The 27731-nt window shown below is 40.3% G+C and overlaps 1 protein-coding gene across 4 annotated transcripts in view; it reads left to right on the top strand.

The window, feature by feature from the left end:
- Positions 1-16634: 16634 nt before the first annotated feature.
- KHDRBS3 (KH RNA binding domain containing, signal transduction associated 3) overlaps positions 16635-27731 on the top strand; it is a 97408-nt gene continuing 86311 nt past the window's right edge. For all 4 annotated transcript variants that reach the window (XR_010650990.2, XM_065832573.2, XM_071803777.1 and 1 more), the window contains exon 1: positions 16635-17129. Coding sequence is in view for 3 of the 4 variants with exons in the window: in XM_065832573.2 (XP_065688645.1) it covers positions 17042-17129 (88 nt within the window). In the remaining variant the exon portion in view is untranslated. The remainder of the gene's footprint in view (positions 17130-27731) is intronic.

The following is a 27731-nucleotide window of genomic DNA, read 5'->3' as shown; positions in this document are numbered from 1 at the left end:
TACCTTGCTGCAGGACGGATTGTGAGATTTTTTGCATTTCTTTCATACTTAGAAAATGGATTTGGTAGGTGTTTAAGCTAATTTTATAACTAAATTAGCTGTAGGATTTAGTAATAATCATGCACAATTAAAAAGAAAGGTGTATATAAATAAGTACCTGAGTATATTTTGATGGTAACTATTCTGTACACTAATATGGTAGGTTTAGTTCTGCCTTCTTCCCTATAGCCCAAATCATGAGCTGTGACAGGATCCAGAAAATACATAGAACAATGCCTAACTTTTCAGACATCCAGTCTGAAATATGTCTTCTGAGAGTGGTGGGGATACATACTCAACAGGACAAATGTGCCAAAATGCACTTGTACCTTCTTTCTTTATAAAACCCAGCTGCAACAGTATCTGTTATGATAATAGCCCAGCAGTGGCAATATTTGCCCAGAAACTGTGGAGAACTGACTTGTACACTTGGGCAAGACCCTCCCCTCCCAGAAAGCTACTCAGGTCGGTTAGCAGTTAGCAGTTCAATCTTTCACATCCTTTCTCCTCCTGCCATATGAATCTTTCCTCCTTTTCAACACAGGCGAATATTTTGAATGTACCTACAGGCCCCTATGCTTTGTATTCAACAGCCAACGGATTTAAAAAATCAATAATCTCGAGGGCAAGTTGCGACTCCAGGACTCCACACTCAGAGTCATCAGGCATTAGTGCAAAAGAATTTCTGATTTAGTGTTAAAAATGGTAGTTTATTTTGTACCAGGAGGGCATCACAAGGTTTCCAGCACAAGATTTTTTTCCATTCTTTCAGATGAGGCATCTTCCTTCATGAATCAGTTTTGATTGAAGCACAGGAGTTTCCATCTGAATATGAGGAGAAAGTTCTTTCTTTTGAGGTGCCAGAGCCCTGGACCAGGCTGCCCAGAGAGGTTGTGGAGTCTCCTTCTCTGGAGACATTCAAACCCACCTGGACATCTTCCTGTGTGATCTACTTTGGTGAACCTGCTTTAGCAGGTGGGTTGGACTGGATGATCATCAGAGGTCCCTTCCAACCCCAACCATTCTGTGACTCTGAATTCTGAGAAGGATGTGTAGCATCTCCTTTGTGGAACTGACTGTGGTGCCTGAAATGCACAAAGGACACAAAAATCAGAATTAGTAACTGTTAAGGTATTAGCAGTGTGAATCTGAGGGTCTTTGGATTGTCTCCCCAAGAGAACTAGTCCTCCCCACAGCACTGAAGAGAAAGCATATGGTAGGCTTTCACTTCCATTTTTTAGGACCAGCCACCAGAAAAATAACCATTGCAAAAAAGTCACTGTAGTTCTTTATCCATTTGTTTTTAGTGGTGATGTGAGACAATTTTACTCTAAGTTGCTACTACCGAAGGAGTCTTACTTCACTGAAGTACTGTCACAGAAAACAGCCGACAGGTAACCTGGAGAAACTGGCTGCTCATGGATTGGACAGGTGTACTCTTCACTGGGTGAAGAACTGGCTGGAGCGTCAGGCCCAAAGAGTTGTGGTGAATGGAGTCAAATCCAGTTGGTGTCCCATTACAGGTGGTGTTCCCCAGGAGTCAGTATTGGGTCCAGTTTATCAATCTCTTTATCAATGATCTGGATGAGGGGATTGAGTGCACCCTCAGTAAGTTTGCAGATGACACCAAACTGGGAGGGAGTGTTGATCTGCTGGAGGGTAGGAAGGCCATATGAGGGGTCGTGACCGGCTGGATCATTGGGCTGAGGTCAACTGTCTGAGGTTCAACAAGGCCAAGTGCCGGGTCCTGCACTTGAGTCACAACAACCCCAGGCAGTGCTACAGGCTCAGGGAAGAGTGGCTGGAAAGTGCCTGGGGGAAAACGACTTGGGGGTGTTGGTGACGACGGCTGACCATGAGCCAGTGTGTGCCCGAGTGGCTGGAAAGGCCAACAGCATCCTGGCTTGTATCAGGAATAGTGTGGCCAGCAGGACCAGAGAAGTGATTGTGCCACTGTACTGAGCACTTATGAGTCCCCACCTCGAATCCTGTTTTCAGTTTTGGGTCTCTCACTACATTGAGGTTCTAGAGCAGGTCCAAAGGAGGGTGACAAAGCTCTTGAGAGCTCTAGGTAACAAGTCTGATGAGGAGCAGCTGAGGGAATGAGGGCTGTCCAGCCTGGAGAAAAGGAGGCTGAGGGGACCTTATTGCTGTTTACTACTACCTGAAAGGAGGTTGTAGCATGGAGGGGTTGGTCTTTTCTGCCAGGTAACAAGCGATAGGACAAGACGAAACCGCCTCAGGTTGCGCCAGAGGAGGTTTAGACTGGATATTAGGAGAAAATTCTTCCCTGAAAGGGTTGTCAGGCATTGGCACAGGCTGCCCAGGGAAGTGGTTGAGTCACCATCCCTGGAGGTGTTCAAATGATGTGGCGCTTAGGAACATGGTTTAGTTGTTGACTTGGCAGTGTTAGGTTAATGGTTGGACTTGATAACTTTAGAGGTCTTTTCCAATGTAAATGACTCTATGATTCTATTATTCAAAGCAGACAAGCTGTTCTTGGAGGATATCTTTGCTCACTGAAGCAGATTATATTACTACAAAGATTTATGCAAAACATGAAAAACTGAGAATATGCAGAAGGTTCATTTTGGCCAAGGTTTCCGTGGCTGCCTGTCCCCATTATATATGTGCTTATTAGAGGTCATCATAGACAGTCTGCACGTATTTTTGAAGTTAAACAGTTGCACAACCTTTGGCACAATGGGGTGATAGCTATTAGCAGTTAGATTGGTAGTTATTTTAATCTGCTCTCATGTTAACTTGTTTTCTGTATTTTAAAGAGGTTACCAAAGTGCCATAATGTCACTTTATATCATCAGGTGAAGAACTGTAATTCCTAAAGAAAACAAACAAACAAACAAACAAAAACCAAACTAGTAAAGCACCAGAGGAGCAAGCATTTTCATCCTTCAAACATTTTTATAATCACTATCTTTACAGAGTAGAGTTGGTCCACAAAAACAAATCAGCTAATGAGACATTTCATTACAGGAGGGTAACAGAACGTTGCCATTGGATACACCTCAGTCATTTACACAAGAATGAACAGTGTCTGAAGTCAATGTATGTGCTTTCTTAATTGGGATCAGAAATCCCAATCATTCCAACTATTTTTGTCTAAGAAAGACGTGACTTTCCATAAGCTATGTTATGAGAAAGAAATCCTCCAAGAATAGGATGGGCTCAATTCAGTTACCCGAGCTGAAGCATCTAGTGCTACTTGAGATTCCTTAAGGCATCATTGTACAGCGAGAGATGGTGCAGCATAGGATCTATAGGTGATTAATGTCCATCTGCAAGTGGAACTGGAGGTCAGGTGTGCTGCTCTAGGCTTGTCATGTTGCATTAGACACGTGTTTTTGGTACCTGCTGTTGGCCCAAGTGAATATTGTTTTATTTTTATGGTGAAAGAGTGCTTGGTGTGTGTTCTATGCTGAACCACAGGTGGTGGCCCTACTGTCCACCTGTAGTGATGGACAGTAATGAAAACAGAGAAGCCAGAACTATAACTACGGTTGTCAGGAATTCTAATTCACCCTCTATTGTATCTCTCTCTCCTCTAAAAGTTGTCTTAAGATCTCATTAGGAGTTAATTGGTTTTCATATACAAAATTTAAGTTAAACATTTTTATTGCTCCGACACAGTTATGCGAAATCAAGTTTATAAAACAGCTTTTTTTGTTGTTGTTGTTTAAACCTCCACCAGCAGCTTCAGAATGACAGCAAAAAGAATTCACTGAGGATTTTTAAAAGATGTCACGCAGTTCTGGGAACCCTTTTTAAAAACGTACGTGATTGTTGCTTCACAAACTAAATAGTCAGTCTCATTTTCCAAGAAATTCTTTGTCATTCTGATTCAAAGGGCTAAAAACACTCTCCAGCGGTAGAGCAACACCTACCTGCCGGATCACAACACCATCAGCATTGCAGGAAACTCTGACTTCTACAGTGTATTAAAACTATTGATTCCATCATACAGAAAACAGAGGGACATAAGCAAAAGCTTATCTGAATATTGAAATAGTGTAATCAAACTCAGGATTTCAACTAGTAAAACTACAAAAGACACCCCCTGTTGTAACAGATTTCAAGTGATGATTTATTGCATGTTTCTCACAGACCCTATAATGAAGGAAATAATGCAACCCAAAGCAAACCATCCTACATTACACTCATAAAAAGCATCTGGCTTCTTTATGGAAAGATATCAAAACACAGGCTCTAAAAATATCAAATAACCTCAACCAACGTAGCACAATCAAGTTACGGACCCTTACTACATCCTAACGCTCTCTTGCTATTGCCACGTTGTGCTTAACTGTAAGATACAGTTTTATTAAACACCACCAGCTCTTCATCCCCTTTTCCCAGCGTGTAAATAAGATCTGATGGACAAAATAACCACTTGCAGTAGAACTACATTTCCCAGGATGTTTTGCAAAGTTATTTTCCAATAGTTCTCAAGACCCACAGAACACGAAACCTCCTTCTTGAACCTTTGTCTGGGACTGGATTTTAGGACCCGGTGAAATCAGTCACTACTACTGGTACTGTAGAGTTGTTCTCAAATCAGGGTTTGCAGGTATTGGTAAACAAAGACAAAAGATTATTTTTGTATAGGGACCTTATCTTGTCTCAGCTTACTTAATTGCTTCATCTGTCACTTGTATATTATAATAACTGATTTCCTTACAATAAAATTTGAAAGGAGAACAAAATTTTCTAGGAATTTCTTCAACACAGGAGGTGCTAAGTGACACGTAGCACAATAAACATCTAGGGCTATATTGAGAACTTCAATTTGAAGGGTTTTAAAAAATGTTTAAAACCACAATTTATTTATTATAATAATAAGAGATAATATGCAAATTAGCTTTCGATTTGTTTCAAAAATTATAATATTAGAGTTGCTTTTGAGGCTCTGGAGGATCACAAATGGATTCAGAGTTCCAGGGCTGCTTCTTTCTCAATTCGGATAAAGAAACATGTTACAAATATCACCAGCTTTGTGTGAGGCTTTAGGGGTTTGTGGTTTTTAAGAGTGGAGGTTGATGGCTTTTTAAAACTCAGGTTAGAAATCACTCCGGTAAAGAATCCTGCTCTATCAGCAGATCTGGATGAAAGTAATCAGTATAAAATGATATATGGGTTTCCGTTCTTTAATAAAAAAACCCAAACAAAAAAACCCTGAAAGAAAACAAATGTTGGGAGATCAGTATAAGAAAAATCTAGCTACAATAAAGACTATATGAGCACTAAATTACCTTATAATTTATTACTTTTTTCTTCCTGTGTCTCATATGCTATTTTGAAATTACATACTCAATATAGTTTCAAGTGAATATGAGGACTAAATTTTCTTATTTTGATTAACAATAACTTATATAGTTGAATATTTTTATTCTCCTGAAGGACACAAATATTAGTTTTCTCAGTCTCAGGACAGCCATAACAAGGAAAATGTCGTAAATCCAGACCTTTTAAGTTCCTTGATATGGATGAACCATCCTGTACGATTAGGGCCACAAATATCACAATCACAGAATGGACTGGGTTGGAGAAGACCTCAGAGATCATCCAGTCCAACCCTTGGTCCAACTCCAGTCCATTGACCAGATCATGGCACTAAGTGCCATGGCCAATCTCAGTTTAAAAACCTCCAGGACTGGTGAGTCCAGCACCTCCCTGGGCAGCCATTCCAATGCCTGACCACTCTCTCTGCAAAGAATTGCTTTCTAATAGCCAGCCTAAATTTCCCCTCGCAGAGTTGAAACCCATGCCCCCTTGTCCTATTGGTGACTGCCTGGGAGAAGAGCCCAATCCCCACCTGGCTAGAACTGCCCTTCAGGTAGTTCTAGAGAGTGCTGAGCTCACCTCTAAGCCTCCTCTTCTCCAGACTAAACAAGCCCAGCTCCCTCAGCCTCTCCCCATAGGTCTTGTGTTCAACATACTCAACAGATTTTGATTTCATTCTTCAAGAATTCTCAAATTGCAGCGTTTGCTTTTCTCGTCTGATATCAAATTCCTTTAAGTTTTTCAAAGTTTACAGTAGAAAAGAAAAAATAGATGAGTAAACCTCTTTTGACTTCATTTTTTTAATTGAATTAAGATCTTTTGTCTTGCCACTACTGTAGCAATACTACTCTCTACATCTATTTTCTGGGTCCTTCCCATCTGGGGCAATTTTGAGACCGAATATTGTTTTCTGAACTTCACCCATCCCCTATTGCAGAGCGTAGCAATCTAACTAAAACGACTGAAGCATTAACATTCTAATTATGAAGATTTTATTAAGAATTTATTCTTCAGAAGCCCATAACCTTAATGCTAATCTTGCATAAGTGCCTTCCTATGGCCTTCACATTTAGTGAGACACAGAAGACCATTACTCTGCAGCAATTTTATTGCAGTAAGTTTTAGATAAAAAATAGACTAACCATTAACCTTTTCATCTAAAAAGGGGTTAATTGGGAGATACTTTTGCTAGTATTTTAATGACAGTTAAAGACTGAAATATGTTAGAACAGAGGTGTGGAAAACACATGGACTCTTTCATCTGTGATTTACTCATTCCAAATGTAAATAGATATGGTGGTGTCATAGCACAGAAAAAAGTATAGAGGGGGTAAAGTTATGCTTTTATCTGATGTTTAATATAAAAAAGGGTAACTAGGCACTTGTATAGAGACCTAGATTATAAAAACGTAACACAGCTGTTCACATTCTTTAGGGTGGGTGAATATTAACAAACAAGATGTAGTACGCATACGAGCAACCTGCACAACCTGAACAAGTGCTATAAACATTATATATGTTGTCTTACAGCTTTAGGGCAAAAGCTCAAGTCCTACAGTGAGCGCTGTGCTGGTGCACATGCATCCCGTAACACTTTACATCTTTGGTTCTGTATCACGCAGCTCACTGTAAATCTGTGTTGTCAAGAAAGAAAATTCACATTGATTTCCTTCCTGCATGTGGAGGACCACAGCATCCGCCAAAGCATCTTTTATGAAGCCGCAGCTGACCAATGGCACATTGTGGTAAGGTAATCTGAATATTCGTGTTTTCTTCCATATGAAAAATCAGCACGACTTCAACACTGCTGTAGCTAAACACCATAAATCTCAAAATGAAAGCATATGCTTCTTTCACACATTCCCACTTTTATGCTTTAATTTTTCCCAGCCTACCTGAAGTGTTTTTACTCAAACTAGATCTGTTACTAGTATAAAATTATAGCTGTGCTATTTATGTGATAAAAAATGGGTATACTTAGGATCAGATATTTTTAGGATTGCTTCCTAATCTGCTGAGAAAATCTAATGCAATATAGAACATAAGAGATCACGCTATTATCCTTATAGCTATAATATAGGCCATTACGAAGCAAAAAAAAAAAGGATACAATAATGAATACTAAAAATCCAACAATTTATGTCATTTAGAACACTGTATTTGTTTTATAATGTGAACAGGAATATGGAACATTTGCGTAATGCATTCTGTTTATTGAAAAACAAATACAAAAGGAGGTAATTTTAAGTGCATATTGTATCATATGAACGAAATATCTGTGGCAAAACATCAGAAAAAAAAAATCACAGTAATGAATGAACAAATCAGTAATTGAGAAACTTACAGCCAGGGACCTATTTGTTTTTTAGGATTGTTAATACTAATTTTCGGGACTTGCTGCAGCAGCAAAGTTGAGGTTTAGGATGAATGCATCAATTACTAGCTACTAATGCTATAAAGATATCTTTAGCTTCGCAAGGTAATTTAAAAGACCCTTTCAAGCGTTGCACTTTTACTTGAACTCTAGAAGGGATAAACTCTTCAAAAAGCCAATAAAACTTAGGAGTTTCCTTAAGAAAATAGAAGTGGTTTCCTTGGGAAGTATTATGTTCTAATTCTCTACTAATGTGAATAAGACCCAGAATCGAGGTATTAGCTCGTTGATGTATTATTTTTACAGAAGTGTGTGCTTGGATACATTTTAAGCCTTACTAAGCATTTCTTACCCAAACTTACATTCAGGGCTGTTCACTGCCAAAATTAGACAGTACATCAAAAATTCAAACTATTGATTTTTAGTAACTTGGTTTTGACAGAAATATATTTTTCGGTTTAAGTCACAGAACTGCTTTAAGTCAATATCCCAAATTATTAAGGAAAGTGATTGGGTGAAGGATGTAAACTCTATTTAATTAAAATCTTTCAGCATGAAAGCAAAGGCATATTTTTGTCTCAACATTTCACTTTATACACTGTTCTATAATGAAACAGTCCTGCTTCTCACTTTCCCTAGTTTTGCTAAAACTTAATAGGTGGCCAGAAGTACTGTGATATTTATGAACCTACGGTCAGGACTATTGTTTCCCATTTGAGTTCTAAATTAAAAATCTGAAATCAGGTCACTCTCACCCACTGAATTCTCAAGCATACTTGGTGGAAACAGGTTATTTTTTATTTCCCAGTGACTTCTCTTTCTCTTCTCACAGCCACATTTCCTTTTACCATCTCCCAAAGCAACAGTTCTCTCAAACTTTGTTATATTGCTCTATGTGTTCTGTCTTGTTTCCACAACACATTTTGGATTCACAAATCTGGGCCAACCTCTCAAATTGCTCTTTAGGTCTCAAAAGCCAATCTCCTAATATACAACTGTCAGACTGTATTCCCGGAGCGCTTTCCCCTGGGATGTAACCTCATCTGGGTGTTCCTGCTCCGGCAGGGAGATTGAACTGGATGATCTTTTGAGGTCCTTTCCAATCCCTGACATTCTGTGATTCTCTGATTATTAGTGCTCAGATATTTTTTTTAAATATAACTAGATTTGATACTTTTGTAGCCTTTTATTTTCTCGTTACACCGTACGCTCTTTGCAATTATAACCTGTCCTTCTGGATTTCTTTTTTAACATGACAGATAAAACTGATTTTCATCTCTTAAGGTGAATGTTTGAAATTATCCAACCTCTTTAAACATTTCTAAAACTACATGTAGTAAAGGAGGCTGTTAAGACAGCCAAAAAGATACCACCTGATAACTGTAAAACTAACATGAGGGGTTGTGACAACTGTTGTAATAACTCTCTCTCCCTTATCTCCGGGTAATACCTGATGCTGTGATCACTCAGCATTTAAACAATGCACGATACAAATATTGTTTTCCTCCCACAGTGACACGATTAATGGGAGGACAAATCTTGATAAACAATTTTAATTGATACTTCCATTCGGCCTACTTTATCTCAAATAGATAAGTAAGTATATGGCTATGTATTTCATCTAATTATTATCAAATATATAATCATTAGAAAGAACTCGAAATCGCTGTTCTAATGGACCATCATACTGCAGGGCAGGCTCTTAAAATTTCAATTGATATCTGATATGAACAAAAACCTAAAACTGAAATCAGACTGTTACTGAAATGCAAATTACCTCATCTATTTACTGTCTAAAGCAAGAAATGCTAAATTTAGAGAGATAATACTTAGTTTTCTTATTCAAAAAAAACCCAGGAAAAGTTAAGTAAGGAAGCATTTTATTTCAAAATGTAAGACAAACCCACAATTCTCAGAGGTTCAATTAGACCTGAATTTAAACTTCTCTTGTGACGGATTTAAAAAGTGATTTTCTTGTGAGACAAAATTCATAAATACAGGATCCAATACAACTATGCCTTGCCACCATAGGTACCCCCTTTTTCTGTTGCTAGTCATTATCAATATATACACAGCTGAAACATTTTTCAAAACAACTGTTTTGCACATGTTGTCTACCTGCTTTGTGATAATACAAAATTAAGCAATGAGATACATTTGCAACACCCACTTCAACATTTTGGTGTGCAGATGGTATTGATAGGTAGCTACAAAGCACTGGGCCTTAGAAAACAGAACTACTTTGTGTTAAAAGTGTAAATGACGTTATTTGGAGCTAGACATAAAAATACTCCAGTCTTTACAGTAATTGTTAGTGAGCTGAGCAAATCTCTGATGGCAACTGTTTGATGATTCTGTTTCTGTTCCTTATCTCTGTATCACAAAACACACCAAGAACAGGATACTGAGAACATTTTGATCCTTCCATTGTAGGACATCTGCCTAGCAGAGTGGGAGCACTTATAAAATCAATGTTTCACATAGAGATTTGCCTGTACACGTCGAGCAGGAGCTGAGACTTGCTGTTTTTCATGACAAATTCATCCTCTTTCATCTGTTCCTTGTAGAAAATGCATGAGGAGCATGTTCCCATTCCTAAACAGATGAGGAACTGGTTAGAGTGCCTTATGCCTTTTTTTTTTGGTGTGTGACAGGTCCTTTGGGGCTCTCTTACAGCTGCTGTTTTGCTTCATAATCTCACTTCAGATATGCAGACTCTTGAAGGTCACTTACAAGCGGTATTATTTTTGTGTGTACTTTGGTCTCATCATAATCTGCAAAGTTTTCATGAAGTATATTCTGGCCTTTTCTCATAGAAGTAGCTCGTGCAGGTGAGCACCTTGACTAAAAAAAAAAACATATTCCAGCATTTTAAATATATATTACCAAGAGAAGAATGGCCACTTTACTGTTATCCCTCACTCCCCTTAACAGAATGCCAGAAAACCACCCACAAGATATGCATGGGAACGTGACTGAAACCAGTCACGAGTGTGGTATGTTTGGAATAACGGTTATTGAAAAAACATCCTGTCTAATGTAGAATCATAGAATCATTTTAGTTGGAAGTGACCCTCAGGATCATTGAGTCCAACCACAACCTAACTCTAGCACTAAATCACGTCCCTAAGAACCTTGCCTAAATGCCTTTTAAACCCCTCCAGGGATGGTGACTCCACCACTTCCCTGGGCAGCCTGTTCCAATGCCTGACAACTCTTTCCGTGAAAAATTTTTTCCTAATATCCAATCTAAACCTCTCCTGGCACACCTTGAGGCCTTTTCCTCTTGTCCTATCACTTGCTACTCAGGAGAAGAGACCAACCCCCTCCATGCTACAACCTCCTTTCAGGCAGTCGTAGACAATTATAAGGTCTCTCCTCAGCCTCTTTTTGTCCAGGCTGAACAGCCCCAGGTCCCTCAGCTGCTCCTCATAAGACTTGTGCTCCAGGCCCCTCACCAGCCTCATTGCTGTCCTCTTTGGCCAGGCCTGTATCTGTAAACCTATAAATTGAGAACTGTTAATTAAAGACAGCTCAGCTCTGTTCTGCCTGGCTCTGCTAAAAAGAACTGTGTGTCTGCGCATCTCTGTATGTTTTGTTCTCAATCGCTGCAAAAGATACAAGGAGATGCAAACTAAAATTCAATTACACTCGATGGAAAACTAGTGTTAATCATTTTGGTTATGTCTAGGAACAGAGATATATCTAACTCTCCAGAGTTAGTGCTTATAGCAAGTAAAAATATTTACTTCTTACAAGAGCTGAAGAACATAATGAAGATGATGACTAAGACTGGCAGAAAACTAGAGTAATTGGGAAAGGAAAGATGAAAATGGTATTGGGATCACAGTCTGAATGATTTCACAGATGATGTTTTCCACAACGTGAAAGATTTAGTCATTTAGTTGTTCTGGTGTAGTATCTTAGCTCATTCAGGGAAACACTCTGTAGGCTGATACATGATAAGGAGAAGTTAAGAGCAGCCCTTCATTAACGTATAATTCTGGTTATCAGAATAGTCCTTACTTGTGCATACTATACGTATTTTTTTCATCACAGATACGGGTACATGGGAACAGTAGAAACTAAACACCACCAGTTCAGATTACAACAAAAATATTGATAAATCTTTGGCTCTTCCAGTGCTGGTTCTATAACACAATATATAAAATACAAATCTACAACTTAAATGAGGCATGTAATCCTTAAAAAAAAAATCTTTTTTGCCTATCTTTTCTACAACACAGAATGGTTGAGGTTGGAACACACCTCTGGAGGTCATCTGGTCCAACCTGCCTGCTCAGACAGGGCCTCCTACAGCCAGTTTGCCCAGGACCATGTCCAGCTGGCTTTGTAATATCTCCAGGGACTGGAGACTCCACAAGCTCCCTGGGCAACCTGTGCCAGCGCTTGGTCATCCTCACAGTACAAAAGTGTTTCCTGATGTTCAAAGGGAACCTCCTGTGTTTCAGTTTATGCTTCTGGTCCTGTCACTGAGCACCACTGAAAAGAGCCTGGCTCCATCCTCCTTGCACTCTCCCTTCAGGTATGTATAGACAATAAGCCTTTTGTCCTGGCTGAACAGTCCCAGCTTTCTCAGCCTTTCCTCACAGAAGAGATGCTCCAGACCCTTCATCATCTCTGTGGCCCCTTGTTGAACTCTATCCAGTACATCCATGTCCATCTTGTACTGGAGAACCTGGAAATGCATACAGCTGTGTGTGTGTGTCCTCACCAGTATGAAGCAGAGGATAAGGATCACCTCCCCCAGCCTGCAAGCAACACTCCTCCTAATGTGGTCCAGGACACCACCAGCCCTCTTTGCAGCCAGGGCATGTTGCCATCCCATGATCAACTTAGTGGTTACCAACATCTCTGGGGCCTTTTTTGACAATCTGTTTTTCTGCTGGGTGGCGCCAGCAGGTACTGCTGCCTGGGGTTACTCTTACCCAAGTGCAGGGCTTTCCAGTCCCCCTTATAGAACTTCAGGAGGTTCCTGTCAGCTCATTTCTGACATTTAATATGAAAAACATATAAAACAAATGGAAGACTTGGATGAACAGCTGCATGTGATACTTTGGCATGCTGTAGTGACAACAAATATGCTGGCAAAGAACTTACATGCCTGAAAGCCTTTTTTTTTCCTAACAGAAGATACTTTTTTTCCAGCATACCTTGTTTCTTGTGGAAATAAATATACAGGAAGAGTGAATAAAATATCAAAATAATATAAAAAATATTTTAAAAGAAACAATCTTAACATACCTGATAATTAAATAAGTTTCATGGGGGACAAAGGTTGCCTAACCTTTGAACTATGTGGCAAAAGGTGTACAAGTCATGAATTTTTAGAAGAAAACACATGGAGCTTTTGAAAACGGTTCATGATGGATGCCTTGATATGACAGTATATTCTTATCTATATTTTCATAGTTTAACCCATGTGCAAGTTGAAAAAAAACCTAGAACTTGCTTCTATAGGTCTTCTGCTGTGTGCTTTCTAGTGAGCTGAAGTCTCAAATAAATAATGATTCTTTAACAGTCTGTTGTGGTCTGAGCTTTAAATCAGGAACTCAGATATAAATCAGAGGCAAGAACTACATTAGAGCCAAGTAAAATCTGCCATGGACAGTCACAGCGTGATATGATCATTGAATAAATGGAATAACACTAGTCATATGAAAAAAAAAAGTGGACAGCAATTTAGGCAAAATTACACATTTTTAAGTGTACTTTCAATGCTAGGAACAAAGACTTCATGGTGAAAACACTGATGTTGTGTTGATCCAGGAAATTAAGAACATTTAATTGTGATAAGTTGTACAGAACCTCCTACACACCAGCGAGAGGATGCAGCTCAGTTTCAACCTCTTCGCACACGGTCCCCAGACGTCCCGTTGGCTGCATCAAAAGGTACACGAAGTAAGAAAATGAATCTCACCCCTGAGAGTGAAGGTACTAATACATCCTAATGCTTATATCACATATGAATATTAATTTTCTTACCTACAATTATTGCTTACAAATCGACAGGCACACTGTCAGGTCAACTGGTGCTTTAAGAGAAGTAATGGACAGTAGTCTGACACAGGTTCCCGACTGATGCAAAATTACCAGACGAACTTTCTGAGACTACCCCAAGCGAATAGACAGCAAAGTGGACACATAGAAAACCTTGTTCAGTTTACTGTTGGGGAGTAGGGGTAAAGTTTGGACTCAAGACTTTTGAGCTTTTGTGAATACTACAGCTAATACCGACTGAGTAGTTCCTTGATCAAGCTGCTTTTCAAGCTTCGTATAAATTTCCGAGCACGAAGACCTTATTGTGACCTTTCAGTACTTAAAAGGGGCCCACAAGAAAGATGGGGACAGACTTTTTAGCGGGGTCTGTTGCAAAAGAACAAGGGTAATGGTTTTAAACTAAAGGAGGGGAGATTCAGGTCAGACATGAGGAAGAAATTTTTTACATTGAGGGTGGTGAAACACTGGCCCAGGTTGCCCAGAGAGGTGGTGGATGCCCCATCCCTGGAGACATCCCAGGCCAGGCTGGACGGGGCTCTGAGCAACCTGAGCTGGGTGAAGATGTCCCTGCTCATGGTTGGACTGGATGAGCTTTGAATGTCCCTTCCAACCCAAACTATTCTATGGTTCTAACTTGGTGTTTCCTTTCTTTCCTGGACAGCAAGAACTGTGCTCACAGGCTTTTCCCAGCTAACCCCGCCCTAGGCTGCTTTCTACAGCCTGAGGCTCATAATTCCCCATCTTCTCTGTCCTCCTTTTATTTTATTGAATCCTAGTAAATTTTGTTGGAGAAAACACTATATGACACTTGTTATGTGCAGGTTTGAGTCTGAAAAACAGTGTGAAATTTGCATAATTTTATAATTGTTATATTGTTACAGACCTGGTGAGAAACCGGTCATCAGACTTCCAGCAAGTCTTCCTCTGTTGTAAACCAGAGGGAATTGGTATAATTTGGGAAGAAATACTGTGATTTCCTGAAACACCAAATGTTTATTTAATCACTTACTAGGGAGAATATAACCCTTTCCAAGAAAGGTATATTACATTTTACACCATCTGTAATAACAGAGCTACCTTTCTGTCTGAGGTCCCGTACGCTGTTGAGGGACTTTAAATACTTTTTTTGGTTTACTGACAAAAATAGGGATTATTTTGCTCCAGGTCATTCAAGAAAGATTATACTCCTACGTACTGTGTCAAAGTTGTTCGTGTCTGTCTGTTTCACAACAGATGGCTGCATTTCAGTTGTTTTTTATAAAAGATGCATATGGAAGGTTGAAATAAAACATTCATTGTAACCCAACTTCTTCCAGCTGCTTGTATGTTTTATTTGTATCCGTCAAGCTTGATGTCACGCAGGAGAATTTTTAAATTATAACTTTGTAAATTTGTTTCTGTTAGTCCTGGGTCAAGATTTATTGGGAATGGTTGTAGAGGGAATGTAAATCAAGTATATTTCATATTGTAACAAATCAGACATTGTTTTATGAGATATTGGTCTGTAAAATACAACAAATAAGATACCTTAATATATGATCCTCCTGTTTTAAGGGTGAAAGAGCACATGTAATTCTGAGAAGGGAGCCTTAACCTCTGCTTTCAAGCTTTGAGTGATTTCTCACGCTAAACTTTTTTTTTTTTTTCAGAGCTTTTTTCTCCCCATCTTGAAAGGATATGACTAAGTTACATAGCAAACTTTTTTTTTCATGAAACACAAAAGTAAATGTTTCATTGCTCAATTCACAGAGATATTAATGGTTTGGGTGGTCTTTTAACTGTAGCTTATCACTTGAAGATTCTTATCAGCTTTTCCAGCAAATGTTGGTTTAAAATGTTTCTTTAGCATTATGATTTTGGCTTCGGGGATTCTGTAATTTTCCTCTGTTCTGCCCTTGTGCTCTGCTATTGAAGAACAGTTGGTCTTGCTTCCTTTGGGCTTTTGTCACCCAAGATTCATTGATAAAACACCTAAGGTCTGATAAAGAAGCTACGTAAAGCCTCAACGTTAAAGATCAAAGTGAATAATGATCTAAGATATCAAGCGTATCCACTGAAAAAAAACCCAGGAAAGCAGGTTTGAGTATGGTCTTTTAAAGTTTGCTTTTATTCCTTGTAAAACAGGCTGCTACTGAACCACAAGTCCACTTACAACGGCCAATCGGTGTAATTCATCGGGTATAAGATTTTCTGGCAAGGATTTATGAAGTGCTTTGTATTTCCGAAGGCAGCAGCACAGAACGCTGGATAAAGAAAGAGCACCGCTGCTCGGGATTAAAAAAAAAAAAAAAATATCGTGGTTATATATCTCCTTTAAAAGTAAAATTCGCCGATCTCCGTTCCCCCACCCCTTTAGATGTGACAGGGCGGGTCTGGCAGGAGCCGGGACACCCCGAGGATCGCTCCTCCTGCCACAGCTCGGCCCTCAGAGCGCTCCCGCAGGCCCAACGCCCGCAGACCCGCCGACGCCGATGGTGCGTTAGACTGTTGCGGAGCCTGCGAGCTCCCAAACGGAAACAGGAGAGGGTCCGCTGTGGGTTTTAACGGGAGAACCCGCTCCCCGCGTTCCCTCAGGCCCCTCGGGCCCGTCCCGCCCCGCGCAGCGTTACCACAGCGCCGCGCGCGCCCACTCCCGCAGCGGCGGTGGGGAGAGTGGAAAGGACAGCGTCAACCACCAATCAGAAGCTGCGGTTCGCCCCTGACTGACAATGCAAACCACCCAATGGGAGTCGCCGCTTGAGTAGGCGGGGCGGCAGTGCAGGGGGCTCGAAATTCACCGCCCATTGGGAGGAGCCGGCTTGGGAGGCGCAGCCCGGGGCGGGGCTTCTGGGCGGGGTAGGGCGTGGCCTCAGCAGGGGTATTTAAACCTGGCGCGGATAGCCTCGGCAGTTCAGTCAGCGCAAGCACCGCGCGGCGGTCGGGTGTGTGTGTGGTGCGTGGGGGCCGCCTGGCGTGCTCCGGTTTTACTTACGCGCGGGTGTCGGGTGGGCCCGTCCCGCCGGGAGCAGCGGCTCCTTCCTTCCCCTCCCGCCCCGTGCGCCTCCGCAGAGGGATTTCTCCGCGTCCCTTGTCCGCTGGGCGCGGGCGTCCCCCCCCGGGGCTCGCTCCCCTTCCCTCCCCGCTCCCGGCCGGGGGTTCGCGGCGCTTCCCTCTGGATGCGTCCCCGCAGCCCCGGGCGGGAGGCGGCCAGAGGGAAGCGCTGCCTCCGAGGATTTACCGCCGCCTGGGACTCGGACCCGCAACACCGCCTCCCCCTTCCCCACGGGGGCACCCGGCGCCCCGTCTCCGCTGCCGCTCGGGGCCGTCACCATGGACGAGAAGTACCTGCCCGAGCTGATGGCGGAGAAGGACTCGCTGGACCCGTCCTTCACCCACGCCCTGCGGCTGGTCAACCAAGGTGAGCCCAGTAGGGGCGGAGCGGTGCCGCCTCGTCCCGCCGCGGGGACGAGCGGCTGTGCCGAGCCGGACGGCGGGAGATGCTCAGTCAGGGGGTTTACTCTTCGCTTTGCACCGCTCGGTGGTTTGTTTTTTTTCTGCTTTGTGTTGAGGCTGGTGATGTTTAACGCCTCCTTCCCCTTGCTGGGCTGCGGGCAGGAGTCGGCGGCTCTGCCCGGAGCGCAGCGGGAGCAGCGCGGCCGCTGCCCGGGGGAGGCTCCGCCGGCGGCCCCGGGGCTGCCCGGGCTGCTCCTCGGCGGGCGGAGCATCTCCCCGAACAGCAGCGAGCGCTGGGCTGCCTGCCCCAATTTCTACTCTTTCATAGTTTTTTTTTTTTTTTTAAATAATAAAGATACGGTCGCTCACCTGGATACAAATTATTCCGAGTTGAATTGTTGTGTGGAGCAGCTTGGGTGTCCTGTGCTCTGCTTGGGCTCCAAGTCGATTAAGTCCCCCAAAGGTTTTCCTTTTTCGTTCTCCTAATGGGTTTCTGAACAATGAACAGCTTATTGTTTATGTACGTGTGAGCTTTTTTGAACAGGAGCCCACAGCCTATGTCCTTTTCTAGGGACTTTTGGCTTCTTAACTCTAATATTAAAGAACCAACAGTGCATTTTTGGTGAATCTTTTAAAAACACAAGCATATTTTCTTCTGCGGTTATATAACTCCAGATAAGTGATTCCTACCCCTTCTGCATCTGGCATATCAGATATGCTTAAAAGTACTGGGTCTTTGTTTCAATGATACTGTATTGAATAGAAGAGTAATTATGTCATTTACAATATGACTTACTGCAAATTTGGGAATACTGTACAACTGGCACGTGACTTTCAAGTGCAGCTCTAAAGAGACAAACACTTGATACAGTGCTTGGGATGGCCGAGTAAAATAAATTACCAGCTGATCTTCTAATATAACTTAATGACAGCTGAAACGATTTTGGCTGTGCAAGTGTACTGTAATTTCTATTACAGGAATAGGTCTAAATCAGTGTGGCTTCTTATAAATGCCTTGTTGTAGTTTTTGAAGTGTAATGGACTGCAAATGCTCACCTCTAAATCAAAAGGAGGAATAACTATTGTCTTGAAATATTCTGGAGTTAGGGGCAGCTGTAACAGTGTCAGCCGTGGAAAGCATGTGCCATGTGATTTGTAGCTCAATGTCCTCGGTTGATATTTTACTTTTCTTGTAATTTTGTAAAAAAAAAAAAAAATCTTGATAGTGAGGAAGGAGAGAATTATGTTAATATAGATATAAATAGTGTTTGTGGTAAATAAACCTGTTAAAATTTAGCTTGATGGCTGAGAATTTAAGGCTGCAAATTAGTGAAGTTCCTCTCAGGGAAGGAAGAATCTTTTTTGCAAATGTAAATTATTTTTAAGTTGCAGAAGTATGTGACTTGGTGTTTTACAAACAGCGTTTATGGAGATAGAAATGACTGTATGGCTGTTAACAAAATTGTGACCTTTTGGGACTATGGTAGCTTGAGTTTCTCATTGAAATGAGAAACCAGAGAACAGACTAACTTCTGCCTACTTGTGTCGAGTAATGCTTGATATTTGCATGCATGCTTTCAGCTCAAAAAATAAATTACACTGTCACTGAAAAAAATCAATGTAGTACATGTGAATCCAAAGTATTCTAGTATGTCTCTAGGCTTTTTTTACTTACTTTGATAGTGAAGTCTTGTATTAAATCTGAAATATTGCATGTTAGATGGGTAAAAAAGAAAGATTAAACAGGGTGACTCTCAACTGGCTAACTGTAGCTTAAATGCAAATTTGTGTAATATCTCTGTAAAATAGATATTTTGGGCAGTTGTAGAGTCACCAAATAACCAGATAAGGTGAAGTGACTGTATAATACAAGTTGGGAAGTGTAAGAGGGTGTTTCACAAACCCATCCTGTTGTGACACTGACTTTCAGTGACTAGTTCTTTCTTAATTGTAACAATTCTGTGCAGTCAAATGAAGGCAAATATTAGTGGAAAAGTATATGTAATAATTCTGGCTTGTACTTCATATGTCCAATCCACTGAGTCCTTCCTGTGATAGTTCAGTGAGCAGGTAAATGAAATGATTTGTCCGAATTGTTTAAACTGGGTTTGTTTAACTTTTCAATTTAAAACAAAGCATGTGTCTCAGTTTGGCTTCTTCCAGGTGTGTGCAAGAATAACTTAGAGATGGTTTCAAGTGCTTAAAATGACCAGCCCAATTATGTAATGGCATTTTGATGTCTTAATAGTGTGACATTTACTGTCTGTATTTACTTGAACAGAAATATTGTAGATCAACCAACTTTCTTCAGAAACACAAGACTGATTTGTAAGAATTGTATGGTTGAGTTAGTAAAGTCTTCCAAGATGCCGAAGGAATTCAAGTGTCTATACTGCTTAGACAGAACAGCCAAATCTCTAACAAACATCTAACCATGTTGAAATTTGGTGTATAGGGGAAAGTCTTGTGTCTAGACTTTCAAAATCTGTTAATTATAGTTCTAAAATGGAAGTGGACACATTTGCATATTATGCTTGCAATTACAAAATGGGTACACACAAATTATGTAATTTTAAATGATACAGGGAAAAAGTGGAGCTCGACATGCATTTTGGGTTCCAGGGTAGCCTTTCAGCTGAAAAAGAACAATATGGAGAGAATTAGGATGCTACCAGAACACTTTCCTGGGTGCTATTAATCTGTATTTCAGAATTAGGAGATGACAGCATCTCCTCTTGCCCTAATAAAACCGTATTTCAAGCATTTTGAAATCAAAGATCACTGTCCTTCATTGTTCCTGCATAATACATGGAAGTACTGATTTTTCTTGTTGAAAACTCTGCTCAAGTAGTTGATGGCTTGTCTCTTTGTGACACAAATAGATGTATTATTTTAATTTTGCTTTAAACAGTCATTGAAACATTCAGCTTCTGCTTAAATGTTAGAACGGTAGTAATCTTATGCAGCAGACTAGACTATATCCTAATTAAGATGATTTACTTGTGTACTTGAGCACTAAGCCTTCCTGAAATGGGGATATTTTTATTTATAAACCTTTAAACATGTTACAGATTGAAAGTAGATTTATTTTGCATGTATAGTAAGGTGACCATGCTAACAGGAACAATTTGCAGCTGGTACCAGACAAGGGGAGTTGGAACATTATGTCCAATTATTATCTTGTAATAAGTTCTGTAATTGAAGAACTGTGGGGAAGATATTCTATGAAGAAGTAAGAGTTGAGTACATATCTATTTGTATTGTTCCTATTTGCAACTCCCAGGTGCTCATCTTCATGCAAAATCAGAAAAATATTTCGTCCAAGAAATATTATGTGAAAGTGATGGTGGTTCTGAAATCAGGGTAGTTCTTTGTGTTTATTGTTGCAAGGAACTGAGCAGCTTTACTTTTCAGCCTTTGAGAGCTTTATTTTGAAGGTTGACTTTGCCCTTGGGGTTGTATGTAAATACTGATAAATGTGCAAGTGTAATGTTGATCATTGTAACTTCACAAGTGATGCTGGGAAAAAAAACGAGAACAAAACAAACAACTGGAAGATCTGTAAGAGAAGAGCTACTTTTTGTCTTTTACATGTCTGTGTAGTATTGATTTATGACATACTTTGGAAATGTTAGGTGCAGTATGTGAAATTGCAGATGGAAGAAGCTAACTGTAAATAAAACATGTTGATACCAGACATGGTTTGTAACAGGGGAGACATGAAAATGGATGCCTGGCACTTGTTTTGTTTGTGTAATGGTAAATGTGTAGGTGGAGAGGATCCTGTAGCCTGAATTAGGGCCGCTGCAATGGTTATGAGTCCTGTTGCATTGCTGGAGGGAGCTTGTATTTCTCTGTGGGCTGTACCTGTGGAATTCTTCCTTACCAGCCCATTTGAGTGACTTTGAGTTCATATCTTAAATTGGTGAGGCTTCCTTTAAATTGTCAGCAAGAGGATGTAGAGGAATAACAACCCTTCCTATCAGTAGATGGCTGTATGTACCAGCTGTATATGGAATTACTGAGCCACATGACTGGTAGTGATCAGGAGAGGCAGCTGCTTGTGTGAGATTTAATGGAGTTCAGTAATCAAACAGATCAGTACCTCCCTAAATATCAGGGAGAATGGAGGATGAGGAAAAGCGCACTGACGTTCTGTATTGGGGAGAGTATTAACAGGTAAATGATAAGCTTTGTAGAAATATTTGAAGTAGGAACTTGTCAATTAAAGTTCCATAGATGTTTCTGATTTTGAATAAATCTGTCTTGGTGTGCTAGGGCGTCTGGGTGCCTAGCAAATATTTTCTTTAATTTTCACAAATTAAAGTATGATATTTCACAATTCTGAAAGATGTACTTTTAGTGAAGTACATAGTGAAGTGACATACCTTGTAATATAAATTGGTTTGCTACTGAATTATCCACTTTGAGAACAGATGTTTCATGGCATGGAACAGACATGTGTGGTGCTGCTTGTTCCTGATCCATAATGATGTTAAATGTACATCATTGCTGTGTAACCTCAAACTCTCCTTCATTTCTCATTGTTTGTAGGTGTTTTGTAAAGCAAATAGAGCTGAAGGAAGCTGGTTGGATTTTAAGATTACTTGGAGCATCCTAATAATTTGAATAAAATAGTATGTTTTGTAATATGCCCTGGAGACAGAGTTGGTTTCTTTTTCAGACTGCAAGACACTTAAGTCAGGGGTGCTGAACTCATTTTCATGGAGGACCACATCAGCCTTGCAGTTGCCTTCAAAGGGCCAAATGTAATTTTAGGACTGTACAAATGTAACTAATCCTACATTTATACAGTCCTAAAATTGCATTTGGCTCTTTGAAGGCAACCGTGAGGCTGATGTGGCCCCTGGTGAAAATGAGTTTGATAACCTTGCTTTAAGGTTTGATAACCTTGCTGAAGACTAACCAGAAAGAAGAAACTCTTCTAGTAATCAGACTTCAACAGACTGTGAAAATGTGCAGGTGGAATTGGTTATTTGACAGGCTCAGTGCGATGAGAAATTCAAGTGACAGTAATAGGAATGGATATGGTGTTATGGTAGCACCATAAAACCAGGGAAGAAGGCTGGCTTTGGTTTTATTTCTATTAAAGCAGCAGGAAAAGTAATGGGATTTGGAGTGGAGAAGAGATATTTTGGAGATTGTCCCTCCTGTCTCAGCTTTTTGTTCAGTAACACTTAAGAATTTCACATTTTTGTAATGGTTGCCTCTTTGCTTTTACTGCGGTGATGCTGTATTGTGAAAATCACAGGACTTATTCACAATTAGATTCCAGTCTTGGTGTCTGAGAAGGCTGTGGAAGTGATTTATCAGGTATTCCAGTCATGTTAAGAGGGCCGCTGTGAAATGCGGCTGCAGATAATCATACACACTTCACCCTGGGTGCACCGGGCCTGGACTGTGACTCTGGCCCTGGCTGATCTCGCTTAGTCTGAGCCTGACTTCTAATTCACTTGCGCACTCACTTTGGCAGTCAATGAGAGAGATCGAATTTAAAGGTTTCAAATTTAAACTGACATGGTTTGTCACTTCCAATCCTTTTCGACACCAGCCATGCAAATTAAAACTGTAACCTTCTGAGTGCTTATTTACTGGAGAAATCAGAAGGAAGGTCACAATGTAGAGTGGCTGCTCTTCTGGCCTGTGGCTTGTTTGACTTACAGATATTAAATATATGCACGTTATGTTAACTTTCTGCCCTCTTGAGTTTCCCTGCACACCCCAACTTCAAGTACAATTAAGAAACAAAAGAGTTTAGGATGTGCTTTGATTTGAAAGTAGTGGGTATCAAAGTTCAGAATTCAGTGGCCTCTGAAGTATTCAGTGTGGTGCTGCATGACTTTTTAATTAGTATTTAGCAGTTTCAGTAAAAAGCGTGTTTAAATGGATTAGCTGGTAACTGACACACCTAATATTTTATGGTGAATTAACTGCCTCTTCTTAGCTGAGCTCTGCAGGAATCTTGCAAGCTTGATGTTTACATTATTAATACTGTTTTTCAAATAGAATACTAGAAAGGATGGGATGTTTGTACTGGGCAGGTGTCTTGATGAAGCAGGGTTACCTGACCTGGGAAAGGAAAATCTCACCTGTGCAATGGGAGCTGCGTGATGGGGGTGACAGTAATTCTGGGAATTACTTGAAGGCCAAATATTGCTAGCTGGGTGTGACTTCCAAGTACAACACTAGCTATAAAATTAATATCTTTGTAGCCTTAAGCTAAAGCCATAAGGACATATGGGCTAGGGAATTTCACTTTCTTGTGACATTTCAGATAAGATGTCCATGTGTCTTAATATTTGAGAAGATCGTGGAAAAAAAATGACAGGGCTTTGCAAGCTTGGGGAGGTCTGCAGGCCTTTTGCTGGTCTGATTGGTTTGTAAAAGTGATTGTTGGCCTGTGGTTTGGGTGTACTGCTACTTTCATAGCCGTAAATAAAGGTGCTAAGAGATGCTTTAAACAAGTGATCAAGTGTCCGGCCAAAACAGTGCAAGTGAAAAAATGAAGCGCAGTGCTTTAGCAATAGACAGTTAACTCTTATATATAAGAATGGGTAGATTTTTGGATCTCTTGACATCTTTGATTCAATTTGGGATACATTTCTGGATATGACTTTGACTAAATTCTTAGGCTTTTCACTGAACTGTCAGTAACTTAGTATATACAGTTGATGTAAGCTGCCTATTCATGGCAAGGGGCGAACTAAAGAGTAACAACTGGAGCAGTGGGATGAAGCATTTTGAGCTGTGTTTGAGTGTCTCAACAGCTGAGCAGTGTGTGTATTATTCTTTGTGCATTTATCCTATCTTAAAATATTCCTTTGCTTACATTCAGCTTTGTCATATTTATCACTTATTGTTCTTTTGTTTTGTGTTGTCGTTTTTCATCCATTTACCTTATTGTCGAGGTAAAATGAGTCAAACTGGAAAGTTAAATGGATTTCAGTCCTATTCTCCGTTTCCAGTTTCTGTTTTGCTGGCTGCCTTCCATTTCTTATTTTGATGTGTTTATCAGGCTTTTGGCTTCAGCTAGCAGCTCAACAGGAACAAAGTTGCAAGGCAGCAAACAAATGTCAGTTTAATGCTTGCAGTTGGTAAATCTTTCACTTTTTTGGCCGATATAGGTGTTTTTTAATAAGCCTTTATTTTCTAGGAATAATTTCTTGACAAAATAATAGGAAACCTAAAAGATTAGAAATCATTTCAGTAAACCTATTGTTCTTGCACTTAATCCAAAAGAAAATTTGTTTTCCACTGCTGCTGTGCTGAACTTGGTATAATGTAGTGACAGTGAAAATCTGAAGTTGCAAATCCGGTGAGGATTTGCTGATTTTCCTCAACTTTATTAAGCTGTTTGGGTTGTACAAAAGGCATAATCAGTAGGGGAAGATGCCTTTTTGTAGACAAAATCCAGGACGAAGTGAGAATTGCTGCTGTAGCTCTGATACAGAATGCTGCTGTTTTTACTGAATGCTTGGAGAGTAAATGTATCTGTAGTTTTACTGCCTCTCATCCAGTGACAGTGTTCTGGTAAGCAGATGTTTGAAAGCAAGAAGTTTTAGGTGTTTACTCAGTTTTTCTTGCTGCTTTGGGGATAGTGATGTTTTTAAAAGATTTGAAATTAGGACTGCTTTTAATGCAGTTTTCTTCCTTTCATGTCTCCTTTTCTGTTAACTGATAATGGGCAAAAGTTTTGTTGCTGGTTGCTTTTGATCTGTGTCCGAATTCACTCGGGTGATGGCGAAGCACCAATCCTGATGTCTCTCTGCTCAGCAGCCCAGTTTCTGCTCCCCAAGCTCTTTAACCCTCAGACAGATAACAATGATCTGTATTTTATGTTGTCTTTCACCTCCTACCAGGCAGAAACAGTGTGCTCCCTCCTGTGCAGATTTGAGTGATAAAACATTATGGGGTAAACCAGTGAAGTAAAAGAATCATCCTTTTCTCTTGCACCTACCTTCAAAGTAATGTTAAATGATGATTTCACTTCTGCAAGTGTGTAAATGCTGAAGTTCATCATATGTTAGGTTCTTTCATGGCTTTTGTTCTGCTAGACTACACCCCATACCTCTTCCTGAGTTTGAAACAGATTTTTCTGTTCTAGACTTGCTGTCACACACTTTGAGTGTTCTGAGTTCATGGAGGTTCAGAAACCTGAAATAGTTTTCCACTTTACTAATTATCTGACTGTTTCATGACCACTTCCAGCCTGCTTTTTTTTAGGATTAAGAAGTCCTAAATTCAAGGAAGAGGAGTGTATCACAGCTGAGTTTTGCTTCTCTTACAGGGGTTCCCTGAAACTTTCGTGTGTGGAGTAGCTTCTCAAAGTGGAACAGTTTCTTACTAATGATTTGACTCAGTTTCTCAATTTAAATCCATGTGTGTGTGGAGAAGCTGATCTGCTTCACAGCAGATTGTGGTGACACCTTTAGATCCAATTAATACTTAATGCTTTTTTGGAGATCCTAATGATGTCCTAGACCAAGCCTGCAAGGTGAAAAGTGGCATCTTGGTACTGGATCTTAAGACTGGAAAGAACTCCTGTGGTCCGATTTGTCTTGTGTAACACAAATCGGTCTTAAAGATTCTTTTCACTTATCATACACCCTTGACCTTTTTGTTACACCATGCATCCATGGTCTGGAAAAATTATTAGGCTTTTATTAGCCTACTGTATAAAAGCATACAACAGAAGATTTATCATGGTTTTTAAAGCTTACTGTATCTATTCTTCAGACATTTTTTTCTGCAGACATTTGAATTCTTCACAGAAGCCTGTTAATACCATGTGAAACAAATGGCATAATATAAAATGCTTGTGAGACAATTAATGACCTTTTAAGATTCCTTCCGGCCTCTTTTATGTGGATTTTTAGGCTTTTGGGCAATTATGAAGTATTATTATGAGCACACTTTGGAAAGAACAGAATGAGTTTTCCTATGGGATACACATAGAGTGTCTTAAATATACTGATGCTGAAATTTTGAAGATCTAACTTAGCCAGGAAGATTTTTGGATCCTACTGCTCAGTCAGGAAACTCCATTGTATTAGAGAAATTATCAAGTTTTTAATTGTGTGAAGCTTTTGCTGAAGGGCTTGGTAGACCATTTTTTGGAGTTACTTGAAGTACAGGCTGCATTTTCAGCAGGAGCTCATGGTCCTGTAGCTGCAGGGCTGCTGTGGTGTCCCAGGGAGAGCTGGTGCTCAGTCCATCTGGCCATACTGGGGCTGCTGGAAGCGGGGATCGCCCCAAAAAGGAAAGGTGGGAGCCACGCTTGAATGCTGGGCGCCATTGCTGTTGGCTTGTCGTGATAACTCTTGCAGCCAGACATGTTCTGTCTGCTTCTTAAAACTCACCTCCTTCCTGAGAGCCAATATTCTGTTGACTGAGACTTCAGTCCTTAGAGAATCATTTTATCAAGTATTACTTTTCATGTGGCTTCACTATATGAATATAAAAAGCTGATGCTCAAGGTATGAAGGCTTTAATTGGTAACTGGCCTGTTTGAAATCAGTGTTAGTTGTGTTTTTCTGCTTGGCCATCGCATTGGTGTTTGTCTTTACAGCTCAGACCTCTGTCACAAGTTTGGGCTCAAATACAGGCTCAACACAGTGGCTGTGATAGAACCGCCTTATCTTTGGACACAGAGTTTCCAAATACAATGGAGATGTGGATGGGAGGTGAAATAGCTTTAGCCTGTTCTCTTGATGTGTGCATTAACTGGTAAGACTGCTGTCCATCAGTTCAATTTGATAAGTGTTGAATGTGATTTTAAAAGAAACACTTTGTCAGACTTTTAAACTTCTTAGGATATGATGTTATTATCAGCTGATTAAATGGAGAGTGCAAGGAAACTGCCATAATATTATTTATAAATAATTTGTTCATAGATGCACTTAGTGTTCCAAACAAGGACTGTTATTTCAGGCTATTTGCAAGTTCTTTAAGTAATAGTTCACATAGTTCAATCTAAGGTTAATTAAAAATGCTGATGTATGTTTTATCACGTAAGTGGCAAGTAGCTAGCTGCAAAATGAGGACTATTAAGAACTCTAGAGAAAATATCCTTTCCAAATTAATGCCCTTGATAGAAGAAAATTGATGTGATTTGCTTTCTTAACCAGTAGATCATAACTTCTTTAGACTTCAGTGGTATGCTGTGCATTATAGTAACATAATGTATTTTCTGCTTCAGAGTAGCTTGTAGGTCTCGGGGCACTGATCCCTTTTGTCAAGGTGGTCAAACCAGTGACCAGAGCAGAGCCTTCAGTGCCTGGTTGTCAGGGCTAGAAGGCTGCGTGTTATCACAGTTTGCATGAAGATGATGCTGAGAGGTGAGGTGCTCTAGGCACTAAATGAAGTACTCGGCTTGCCGGGCAACCTTCTGCCTTTTTTTTTTTCTGGGGAAAAGAGTGAAATGGATAGAAAAAATGAATCAAGTAGTTGTTTTCCCCACTTGGATGAAGTGGGATGTAAAGCTATAGATTTCATTCTGTACAGCCCCTTCAAGATCCGTTGTTTAACTTGATAGTGTTGTATTGGA

This window comes from Patagioenas fasciata, chromosome 2 (genome assembly GCF_037038585.1).
Source record: "Patagioenas fasciata isolate bPatFas1 chromosome 2, bPatFas1.hap1, whole genome shotgun sequence".
NCBI lineage: Eukaryota > Metazoa > Chordata > Aves > Columbiformes > Columbidae > Patagioenas > Patagioenas fasciata.
This window is presented reverse-complemented; position numbering and strand designations above follow the sequence as displayed.